Genomic DNA, 12,958 nt, shown 5'->3' with positions numbered 1-12,958 from the left:
ACATCAGCAAATACGACATGTACAAATATGATGGTAAAAGTAATAGCAAATAAGCAGTTAGCGAAAATTTAAAAAAAAAAAAAAAATACAGAAATGACAATGAGCATTATTACACTAAAAATGGAGCAATATGAATACCAATAGAAATAGTGCTATTGATAATAAACAATACCAGTACTTTACCTTTATTATCAACAATACAATTGTTCAAATGCAACAATTCATATACGTAATGATAACTTGAGATACGAAAGAATGCAGAAAAATGGAGGAGAAGCAACCTTAACCTTGTAGATTGTTATAGTAACAATAGGTTAAGCTTTGTCAGTGTGCCATGTGTTATACCCAGTTTACCCTAGGGCAACAACGTTAATGTATGTTTGATGAAACGTGATTATGTGCATGAGTGTATGTGTGCATATGTACTTGAATATGTACAGTATGTGTATGTGTGCTTGTACAGTGAATGTATATGTACAGTATGTGTATATGTGTGTACAGCGAATGTATATGTACAGTATGTGTATACAGTATGTGTGTTTGAACAGTGAATGTATATGTACAGTATGTGTAAATGTGTGTTTGTACAGTGAATGTATATGTACAGTATATGTATGTGTGTGTTTGTACAGTGAATGTATGTGTAGTATGTGTATGTGTGTGTTTGTACAGTGAATGTATATGTACAGTATGTGTATATGTATGTTTTTACAGTGAATGTATATGTACAGTATGTGTATACAGTATGTTTGTATAATGAATGTGCGTGTGGATGTACGAACTTTGAGTGTGTAAATATGTACTGTATTTATTTGTATATGTATGTGGGAGCGTAGGTACCTACGTATGTCTGTATGTATGTGTGTGAGTATATGTGAATTTGCATGTACAATACATTTGACTCCCAGTGTGTGCGGGAGCCAGAGTACGGCCCCAGCCTCCCCGAGAACCCATCCCACAAACAGTAGGTGTGGTGCCCAGGGAACCAGGGGCCACCCCATAATAATGAATTAAAATCAATGGTGTCCTGCATTATTGATCTTTTTAAGGCTCTAATTACTTCACATCAAACATTGCTTTATGAATGTTTTGGGCAGTGGGGGAAATACTGCATATTTCAGTTTTATTATAAAAAAACTAAGTTGTCTTTGACAAAAAAGGCATAAAACCTTTTTGTTTTGTTAAACTTTATATCAACCTGAAGTTGATATACTGTAGAGATTTACTGTAAGCTTTAAATAAATAAATAAATAATAATTTGACTTGTTTTTAACATTTTAATGACTTAGACCCTTTATGGTCCCTGGGAGCCCAAAAGGTAAAAAACAAACAAAATCCATATATTTTGTTATGGTTTGAAAATGAAAAATATCAAAATGGCCCCCGCATGCTTTAATTTTTCCGTGTGCGGCCCTCAATGGAAAAAGTTTGGACACCCCTGATCTAGATAATTAAATGTTAAAAGTAAAAAATTAAAAAAGGTATGATTTTAACACTTTTATGAGTTGGTCCATTTTGGATCCCCAGGTATTTATTTTGAACTAAAAAAACAAAAATAATAATTAAAATCAATGTTGTTATTAAATACTGACCCATTCATGTCTCCAAATATTCAACTTTAAAAAAGGGAAAATATTGCATATTTTTTGTGTTTGGCATATAAAAAAAAATGTTTTGAAAACAAAAAAAAAAGGGGCATAAAACAAACAAATAAAAAAAACATGAAAAAAAAAATTCTAAAATTATAATCGACAGATAGATCCGAAGTTAATCTAGAGGCTTAAGCGTTGGAAGTAAAAAAAAAAAAAAAAAAAAAGTATTACTTTTTTTACACTTTTATGAGTTGGGACCCTTTTAGATCCCCAATCATTTTAGTACATTTTTTAAACAGTCGTTGCTCAAAAATAATAATTAATTAAAATCAATGTTGTTATGAATTATCGACATATTTAAGGCTTCAATTACTTCACATCAAATATTCCACTGTGAAGATTTTTTGGGGAAAATATTTCATATTGTGCGTGTTTGTCATATAAAAAAATGGTTTTGATGAAAAAAGACACCCATAAAACATACAAATAAAAAACATTAAATAATAATAAACATTTAAGAAGGACAAGATGTTGATCTAGAGACTTAAGCTTTGGGAAAAAATAAAGTATAAATTATTTGTAACACTTTCATTAGTGGTACCCATTTGGATCCCCAGGAATTTTAGTGGGATTTATTTGGTAGTTTAAAAACGGTCATTGCTCAAAAAATAATAATTAATTAAAATCAATGTTGTTATGAACTACTGACCTATTTAAGGCTCCAAATATTCCACCTTGAAATATTTATTGAGGAAAATATTGCATATGTTGTGTGTTTACCATATAAAAAAAACAAAGTTTTATTTGATAAAAAACAAACAAAAACAAAAAAACATACAATGTTTGTCTTGTGTTTCAAGTACATGGGCCAGACGTGGCCGTCAAAGAGGCCATGGGGGGTCTGGTACCGTGTATATATATATACATATATATACTGGTACAAAAGTTTTTATAAATGTTTATTTTTATACCTTAATTGTTTCCATACGGTTCCTGTCACATGGCAGTAAAACGGCTGATCCAACAAAACTGAAGTCATAGTCATGACAGATGGATCTGAAGTCGATGTGGACACTAAAGCATTTAAAGTTTAAAAAAATTTATAAATACAATTAAGACTTATTTTGATCACTTTTATGAGTGGGACCCTTTTGGATCCCCAGGAATTTTAGTGGGATTTTTTTTGTTGAAACTGTAATTTTTCCAGAAATAGTAATGAATTACAATCAATAATATGAAATATTCATGTATTTAAGGCTCCAATTACTTCATTTTTTTGTGGGGGGAAATATTTTATGTTTGGCCATAAAAAAAACAGGGTTTTGACAAAAAGGGCATAAAACAAATCTAACTTTATATCTACAGATCTGAAGTTGATCTAGAGATTTAAGAATTGAATGAACATTTTATGATTATGACTGAGACCCTTCAGGGTCCCTGGAGCTAAACTTAGGGGGAGCCCTAAAGACTAACAAAATCTGATGAGGCGTGGCCCTCAGTGGAAAAAGTTTAGACCCCCCTGTTCTAAATATTCATAATGAAACACCAATGCAATTACATAAATGTCTATTATTGCATAATATGTGTTATGTACACACACACACACACACACCACTAAGGTTTGCTTTGCAGCGACCCCTCTGTGTGGGACATGCAAACCACAGTGGCTGTTACCACGGCAACGAGTAAACGCACAAGAGTGAGATGTATGGACGTTGGAGAAACAAGTGTGTGTTGGATTGATGTCCTCCTGGCCGCCTAAAGGTGAGTGTGTGTGTGTGTGTGTGTGTGTGTGTGTGTGTGTGTGTGTGTGTGTGTGTGTGTGTGTGTTTATATGAGTCGTATTTTCCACTTGGAACGTTTGAGTAGACAAAAAAAGAATGGCCATGAAACATGGTCACACAGTGCGTCGTTGTATTGCAATCAAACACAAGTCTGTTGTGTTTTCGATACAGGTGACGATGCCACGTGCGTCCGATATATCTGCGAGCGGTGCAAGAATGCAGAGCAGACTAAGCGCCTGGACGCCCCTGAACCACCCCTTGTCCAACAGCCGGGTCAGGACAACACACTTTTACTTTGCATGTGCAATACAATCAGTTTTGCACCATTATATTATAAATATATATATATATATATATATATATATATATATATATATATATATATATATATATATATATATATATATATATATATATATATATATATATATATATTGTGGCTTGTACAGCCCTTTGAGACACTCGTGATTTAGGGCTATATAAATAAACATTGATTGATTGATTGATATATATATTAGGGATGTCCGATAATGGCTTTTTTGCCGATATCCGATATTCCGATATTGTCCAACTCTTAATTACCGATACCGAAAGCAACCGATACAGATATATACAGTCGTGGAATTAACACATTATTAAGCCTAATTTGGACAACCAGGTATTGTGCAGATAAGGTCCTTTTTTTAAAAATTAATAAAATAAAATAAGATCAATTAAAAACATTTTCTTGAATAAAAAAGAAAGTAAAACAATACAAAAACAGTTACATAGAAACTAGTAATTAATGAAAATTAGTAAAATTAACTGTTAAAGGTTAGTACTATTAGTGGACCAGCAGCACGCACAATCATGTGTGCTTACGGACTGTATCCCTTGCAGACTATATATTGATATATATTGTAGGAACCAGAATATTAATAACAGAAAGAAATAACCCTTTTGTGTGAATGAGTGTGAATGGGGGAGGGAGGTTTTTTGGGTTGGTGCACTAATTGTAAGTGTATCTTGTGTTTTTTATGTTGATTTAATAAAAAAAATAAAAAATAAAAAAACCAGATACCGATAATTAAAAAAACGATACCGATAATTTCCGATATACATTTTAAAGCATTTATATCTAATATATATATATATATATATATATATATATATATATATATATATATATATATATATATATATATATATATATATATATATATATATATATATGAAACAAAAATTGAGCTGGTTGGCCACAATACCCGGCAATATGTTTGGAGGAGAATCCCAGGAACACCATTCCTACCGTCAAGCATGGTGGTGGTAGTATTATGCTCTGGGCGTGTAACTGGTGCTTTACAGAGAGTAAATGGGACAATGAAAAAGGAGGATTACCGTTTTTTTCATAGTTTGGCACATTACCGAAAAATATCAAATAATATTATTTAGCTCATTCACGTAAGAGACTAGACGTATAAGATTTCATGGGATTTAGCGATTAGGAGTGACAGATTGTTTGGTAAATGTATAGCATGTTCTATATGTTATAGTTATTTGAATGACTCTTACCATAATATGTTACGTTAACATACCAGGCACGTTCTCAGTTGGTTATTTATGCCTCATATAACGTACACTTATTCAGCCTGTTGTTCACTATTCTTTATTTATTTTAAATTGCCTTTTAAATGTCTATTCTTGGTGTTGGGTTTTATCAAATAAATTTCCCCAAAAAATGCATATTAGTCGCAGTGCGACTAATATGTTTTTTCCTTCTCTATTATGCATTTTCGGCCGGTGCGACTTATACTCCGGAGCGACTTATTGTCCGAAAAATACGGTAACTCCAAATTCTTCAGGACAACCTAAAATCATCAGCCCAGACGTTGGGTCTTGGGCACAGTTGGGTGTTCCAACAGGACAATGACCCCAAACACACGTCAAAAGTGGTAAAGGAATGGCTAAATCAGGCTAGAATTAAGGTTTTAGAATGGCCTTCCCAAAGCCCTGACATAAACGTGTGGACAATGCTGAAGAAACAAGTCTATGTCAGAAAACCAACACATTTAGCTGAACTGCACCAATTTTGTCAAGAGGAGTGATCAAAAATTCAAGCAGAAGCTTGTGGATGGCTACCAAAAGCGCCTTATTGCAGTGAAACTACCAAGGGACATGTAAGCAAATATTAACATTGCTGTATGTATACTTTTGACCCAGCACATTTGCAGTAGACCCATAATAAATTCATAAAAGAACCAAACTTCATGTTTTTTGTGACCAACAAGTATGTGCTCCAATCACTCTATCACACAAATATAAGAGTTGTAGAAATTATTGGAAACTCAAGACAGCCATGACATTATGTTCTTTACAAGTGTATGTAAACTTTTGATCGCGACTGTATGTACATACATATATATATATATATACACATACATACATATATATATATGTATATATATACATATACATATATATATACATATATATGTATATATATACATATATATATATGTATATATATACATATACATATATATATACATATATATGTATATATATACATATATATATATGTATATATACATATATATATATACATATATATGTATGTATGTATATATATATATATACACATACATATATATATATACATACACATACATATATATATATATATATATATATATATACATACACATATATATATGTATATGTATATATATATAAACAATGGCCACAATACCCAGCAATATGTTTAAGGGAGAAAAGGTGAGGCCTTTAATCCAGTGTCACATATTCACACGCTTATTGTGTGTGCAGCTTTTCGAGGAGAGACGTTGGCTGCTGACAAAGTGGGTAAGTTGGAATCTCACCTTTCACGCCGCAACTTCTCCTTCCTCCTCCTCTTCGACGTCTTCGTGCGCTCGGCAGTTCCGCGGCTGGTCTGAGAGCCAGCGGAGGGCGGTGCTCCACGACATCCTCGGCAAATGTTCCAAGGAGCAGCTGGAGTTTGTGGGCTGCTGTGTGAGCAGACAGCTCCCCCTGCAGGCCGCCGACTTCACCTGCATGCTGCCCAGAACCATCTGCCTTTACGTCTTCTCCTTCCTGGACCCTCGCAGCCTCTGTCGCTGTGCTCAGGTTACAATATCAACATCTCCTATTCCTAAATTATTTATCATTCATCCATTTATCATAATATGCTGTAAAAATAAGACTATTTTTACAGTAACATTCTGGTGATTGAGCAGCCATTTTTTTTTACTATAAAATCTTTATTAAAAAAAAAAATATGTAAATTGGTTATACTTGTACGGAGCCCTTAAAGGGACATGGGGGGAAAAAAAAAATTTATAATTTTTTTTAAATAATTTTTTTTTAGACATGTATCTCGTGCGCTCTAGAAACTTGTTATAAAGTTATAAAAAAACATTTTTTTAAATAATTTTTTATTTTAATTTTTTTTTTTACAAATGTATCTCTTGCGCACGAGAAACTCTCGTGCACACGAGAGAAAAAAAATTGTACATTTAAAAAAAAATTTTTTTAGACATGCATCTCGTGCGCACAAGAAACTTTCTCATGCGCACGAGAAACTTTTTATAAGGTAAAACAAAAAAAAAGTAAAACATTTTTATTTTATTTATTGTATTTTTTTTTTAGACATGTATATCGTGCGCAAGAGAAAGTTTCTTGTGCGCACGAGATACATGTCTAAATAAAAAAAATAAAAAATAAAATAAAAATGTTTTTCCCCCAGTATACTTGCATAACGTTTTTCTACCTTCAAGGTACTCAAAGCGCTTTGACACTATTTCCACATTCACCCATTCACACACACATTCACACACTGATGGCGGGAGCTGCCATGCAAGACTCTGACCACCACCCATCAGGAGCAAGGGTGAAGTGTCTTGCTCAAGGACACAACGGACGTGACTAGGTTGGTAGAAGGTGGGGATCGAACCAGGAACCCTCAGTTTGCTGGCACGGCCACTCTCCCAACTGCGCCACGCCGTCCCCGATGTATATCTGTAAAAAATATATAATCAAATGCAGAGACATTCATTAATGTGGGGCGGTGTAGATTGGTTGGTAGAGTGGGCGTGCCAGCAACTTGAGGGTTCCAGGTTCGAGTCCTAGGCACTGCCGTTGTGTCCTAGGGCAAGACACTTTACCCACCTGCTCCCAGTGCCACCCACACTGGTTTAAATGTAACTTAGATATTGGGTTTCACTATATAAAAGCGCTTTGAGTCACTAGAGAAAAGCGCTATATAAATATAATTCATTTCACTTAATTAATAATTCTCTGCTTCGGCTGCTGCGCCCGCGACCCGATCTCGGATAAGCGGAAGAAGATGATCTAATCCGAGGATGACAAAAAGGACAACATTTTAGATCAGTGGTCCCCAGCCACCGGGCCGTGGATCGATTGGTACTGGGTACCGGGCCGCACAAGAAGAAAAAAATAAAAATAATCATCAATTATTAAATCAACATAAAAAACACAATGTACACTTACAATTAGTGCATCAACCCAAAAAACCTCCCTCCCCCATTCACATTCATTCACACAAAAGGTTTGTTTCTTTCTGTTATTAATATTTGTGGTTCCTACATTATATATCAATATAGATCAATACAGTCTGCAGGGATACAGTCCGTAAGCACACATGATTGTATTTCTTTAGGCCAAAAAAATAAATAAAAAAATAAAAAAATACCATACCCCCCCGGTCCGTGGGACAAATTTGCAAGCGTTGACCGCAGCTACAAAAAGGTTGGGGACCACTGATTTAGAGACTAAAAGCACAATTGCGTTCAATATTGACACACCTGCTGCACAGGTGTGCTGGGCGCTGACACAACGCACTGTGTGACACAGGTGAGCTGGCGCTGGAGAAGCCTGGCAGAAATGGACCAGGTGTGGATGCCCAAGTGCGTGAGACTGGGCTGGTTCCTCACCTTCTGGCCCTCGCAGTTTGAAGGAGGCGCGTGGAAGAGAAAGTACGTCCAGAAGGTGAAGGACATGCTGCCGGCTCCAACCAACCAGGTGGGAAACCAACACGTCCCTCGTGAGAAGATGCAAGCTCAAATGTGACTTGGACTTGCAGCACGCCGAGGTTGCAGCGAGCAGCAGGCGGGAGGTGTCAGATGTTCCTCAGCCAAGCAAGCAGGAAGTGTCAGATGTTCCTCAGCCAAGCAAGCAGGAAGTGTCAGGTGTTCCTCAGCGAAGTGACGAGCAGGACGCCAGAAAAAGGTTTGGCAGCAGATTGAAGAAGGAGAAAGTTCCGCCTTGGAGAGACGCTGACAGATGTCCCAAAGACACCAGACGCTTCAACTACCTGGACAACTTGGACACCATTGGCCCAGCAAATGGACCAATCACAGCAGCGTAAGCTTCTCTTATAATGGAATACATTCTTATTTGTCCTCAAAATTCTACACACAATACCCCGTCATGACAACGTGAAAAGGTTTTTTTGGGGGTTTAGAAATGTTTGCAAACCTATTCAAAACTAGAATTTGTAATCACAGTAGGAATGGCCGAACCGCCGATACGCGTGAGTGGAACTGAAATGCTTGGGTGTCCAGGGTGAGTGGAGTGTGTGGATGTTGGAACGCTTCGAATCGGATGAGAAATGTGGGATATGCAGTCAAATGTATATTTCCCATTCATTGTCAATGGGGGGGGGAAATTCCTGGTAATTCCGCGAAATTTGATGATTGGATGTGATAAAACCTGACATTGTTTGAATGATTGGATGTGATAAAACCTGACATTGTTTGGATGATTGGATGTGATAAAACCTGACATTGTTTGGATGATTGGATGTGATAAAACCTGACATTGTTTGAATGATTGGATGTGATAAAACCTGACATTGTTTGAATGATTGGATGTGATAAAACCTGACATTGTTTGGATGATTGGATGTGATAAAACCTGACATTGTTTGGATGATTGGATGTGATAAAACCTGACATTGTTTGGATGATTGGATGTGATAAAACCTGACATTGTTTGGATGATTGAATGTGATAAAACCTGACATTGTTTGGATGATTGGATGTGATAAAACCTGACATTGTTTGGATGATTGGATGTGATAAAACCTGACATTGTTTGGATGATTGGATGTGATAAAACCTGACATTGTTTGGATGATTGGATGTGATAAAACCTGACATTGTTTGGATGATTGGATGTGATAAAACCTGACATTGTTTGGATGATTGGATGTGATAAAACCTGACATTGTTTGGATGATTGGATGTGATAAAAACTGACATTGTTTGGATGATTGGATGTGATAAAACCTGACATTGTTTGGATGATTGGATGTGATAAAACCTGACATTGTTTGAATGATTGTATGTGATAAAACCTGACATTGTTTGGATGATTGGATGTGATAAAACCTGACATTGTTTGGATGATTGGATGTGATAAAAACTGACATTGTTTGGATGATTGGATGTGATAAAACCTGACAGTTTGGATGATTGGATGTGATTAAAACTAACATTTTTTGGATGATTGGATGCGATAAAACCTGACATTGTTTGGATGATTGGATGTGATAAAACCTGAAATTGTTTGGATGATTGGATGTGATAAAACCTGACATTGTTTGGATGATTGGATGTGATAAAACCTGACATTGTTTGGATGATTGGATGTGATAAAACCTGACATTGTTTGGATGATTGGATGTGATAAAACCTGAAATAGTTTAAATGATTGGATGTGATAAAAACTGACATTGTTTAAATGATTGGCTGTGATAACAACTGACATTGTTTGGATGATTGGATGTGATAAAACCTGACATTGTTTGGATGATTGGATGTGATAAAACCTGACATTGTTTGGATGATTGGGTGTGATAAAACCTGACATTGTTTGGATGATTGGATGTGATAACAACTGACATTGTTTAAATGATTGGATGCGATACAACCTGACATTGTTTGGATGATTGGATGTGATAAAACCTGACATTGTTTGGATGATTGGATGTGATAAAACCTGACAATGTTTGGATGATTGGATGTGATAAAACCTGACATTGTTTAAATGATTGGATGTTATAAAACCTGACATTGTTTGGATGGTTGGAAGTGATAAAACCTGCCATTGTTTGGATGGTTGGAAGTGATAAAACCTGACATTGTTTGGATGATTGGATGTGATAAAACCTGACATTGTTTGGATGATTGGATGTGATAAAACCTGACATTGTTTGGATGATTGGATGTGATAAAACCTAACATTGTTTGGATGATTGGATGTGATAAAACCTGACATTGTTTGGATGATTGGATGTGATAAAACCTGACATTGTTTGGATGATTGGATGTGATAAAACCTGACATTGTTTGGATGATTGGATGTGATAAAACCTGACATTGTTTGGATGATTGGATGTGTTTCTGCAGGCCAACGAAGAGCGGAGCAAACATTTTCCAGACAAAAACTCAGCAATCAGACGACATGACAAGGAAGATGTCTGACACAAACTACAAACTACGCAAAGTTAAATCTCTGGTAAACTACTTTGACATTAAAACTACTAGTCTATAGTTACAACATTAATACTACTATCTACTGTATATACTGTATATCCATACACAAACACATACATATACACGAGTATACACATATAAATACATATATACATGACTATACACATATATACATACATATATACATGATTATACACTTATATAAATACATATATACATGATTATACACATATATAAATACATATACACACATATACAGTATATGAATATATAATGTCATACTATACCAATATACACATGTATACTTGGGTTCGTGTATGTTCATATGACAGCAAATTGGCGATGTTCCCCTAAAAATCAGGCTTTATGTCAGGTGATACTGTATGTTCAAGTGTTACTGTATGCTCACATGTTACTTTGTCTGTTTTACTGTATGTCTACATGTTACTGTATGTCTACGTGTTACTGTACGTTTACATGTTACACATTACTGTATGTTTACATGTTACTTTGTTTACATTTTACTGCATGTTTATGTATTTCTGTATGTCTACATGTTACTGTATGTCTGCGTGTTAATGTATGTTTACGTGTTATTGTATGTCTACATGTTGCTGTATGTTTAAGTGCTACTTTGTTGACATATTACTGTACGTTTACATGTTACTGTATGTTTACATGTTACTTTGTTTACATTTTACTGTGTGTACGTGTTATTGTATGTCTACCTGTTAATGTATGTCTCCGTGTTACTGTATGTTTACATGTTACTTTGTTTACATGTTACTGTGTTTACGTGTTATTGTACTTCTACCTATTAATGTACAGTATGTCTCCGTGTTCCTGTATGTTTACGTGTTTCTACTGCATGCTTACGTGTTTCTACTGCATGCTTACATGTTTCTACTGTATGCTTACGTGTTACTGTATGTTTAGGTGTTACTGTATGTCTACATGTTACGGTATGTTTATGTGCTGCTGTATGTTCACGTGTTACTGTTTTACACGTTACTTTGTTTACATGTTACGGTAAGTCTCTGTTAACGTATGTCTGTGTTACTGTATGTTTATGGGTTACTACTTTATGTTTACATGTTACTGTATGTTTACATGTTACTACTGTATGTCTACGCCTAACTGTATTTCTACCTGTTAATGTACAAACCCCATTTCCATATGAGTTGGGCAATTGTGTTAGATGTAAATATAAATGGAATACAATGATTTGCGAATCATTTTCAAGCCATATTCAGTTGAATATGCTACAAAGACAACATATTTGATGTTCAAACTGATAAACTTTTTTTTTTTGTTGCATATAATCATTAACTTTAGAATTTGATGCCAGCAACACGTGACAAAGAAGTTGGGAAAGGTGGCAATAAATACTGATAAAGTTGAGGAATGCTCATCAAACACTTATTTGGAACATCCCACAGGTGAACAGGCAAATTGGGAACAGGTGGGTGCCATGATCGGGTATAAAAGTAGATTCCATGAAATGCTCAGTCATTCACAAACAAGGATGGGGCGAGGGTCACCACTTTGTCAACAAATGCGTGAGCAAATTGTTGAACAGTTTACGAAAAACCTTTCTCAACCAGCTATTGCAAGGAATTTAGGGATTTCACCATCTACGGTCCGTTATATCATCAAAGGGTTCAGAGAATCTGGAGAAATCACTGCACGTAAGCGGCTAAGCCCGTGACCTTCGATCCCTCAGGCTGTACTGCATCAACAAGCGACATCAGTGAGTAAAGGATATCACCACATGGGCTCAGGAACACTTCAGAAACCCACTGTCAGTAACTACAGTTCTTCGCTACATACAGTAAGTGCAAGTTAAAACTCTCCTATGCAAGGCAAAAACCGTTTATCAACAACACCCAGAAACGCCGTCGGCTTCGCAGGGCCTGAGCTTATCTAAGATGGACTGATACAAAGTGGAAAAGTGTTCTGTGGTCTGACGAGTCCACATTTCAAATTGTTTTTGGAAACTGTGGACGTCGTGTCCTCCGGACCAAAGAGGAAAAGAACCATCCGGATTGTTATAGGCGCAAAAGCCAGC

General features: G+C 35.6%; 1 protein-coding gene across 1 annotated transcript in view; it reads left to right on the top strand.

Moving 5' to 3' along the window:
* The first annotated feature begins 3,312 nt into the window (after positions 1–3,312).
* Positions 3,313–12,958, top strand: part of fbxo16 (F-box protein 16) — a 14,125-nt gene continuing 4,479 nt past the window's right edge. Inside the window, exons 1-7 of the mRNA XM_062035049.1 lie at positions 3,313–3,356; positions 3,548–3,649; positions 6,182–6,217; positions 6,293–6,499; positions 8,246–8,413; positions 8,475–8,755; positions 10,804–10,912. Coding sequence (XP_061891033.1) covers positions 3,554–3,649; positions 6,182–6,217; positions 6,293–6,499; positions 8,246–8,413; positions 8,475–8,755; positions 10,804–10,912 — 897 coding nt within the window. The 5' untranslated portion in view covers positions 3,313–3,356; positions 3,548–3,553. The remainder of the gene's footprint in view (positions 3,357–3,547; positions 3,650–6,181; positions 6,218–6,292; positions 6,500–8,245; positions 8,414–8,474; positions 8,756–10,803; positions 10,913–12,958) is intronic.

This window comes from Entelurus aequoreus, linkage group LG23 (genome assembly GCF_033978785.1).
Source record: "Entelurus aequoreus isolate RoL-2023_Sb linkage group LG23, RoL_Eaeq_v1.1, whole genome shotgun sequence".
NCBI classification, from domain to species: Eukaryota; Metazoa; Chordata; class Actinopteri; order Syngnathiformes; family Syngnathidae; genus Entelurus; species Entelurus aequoreus.
The sequence above is the reverse complement of the archived record's forward strand: the minus strand, read 5'-3'. Positions and strand labels throughout refer to the sequence as shown.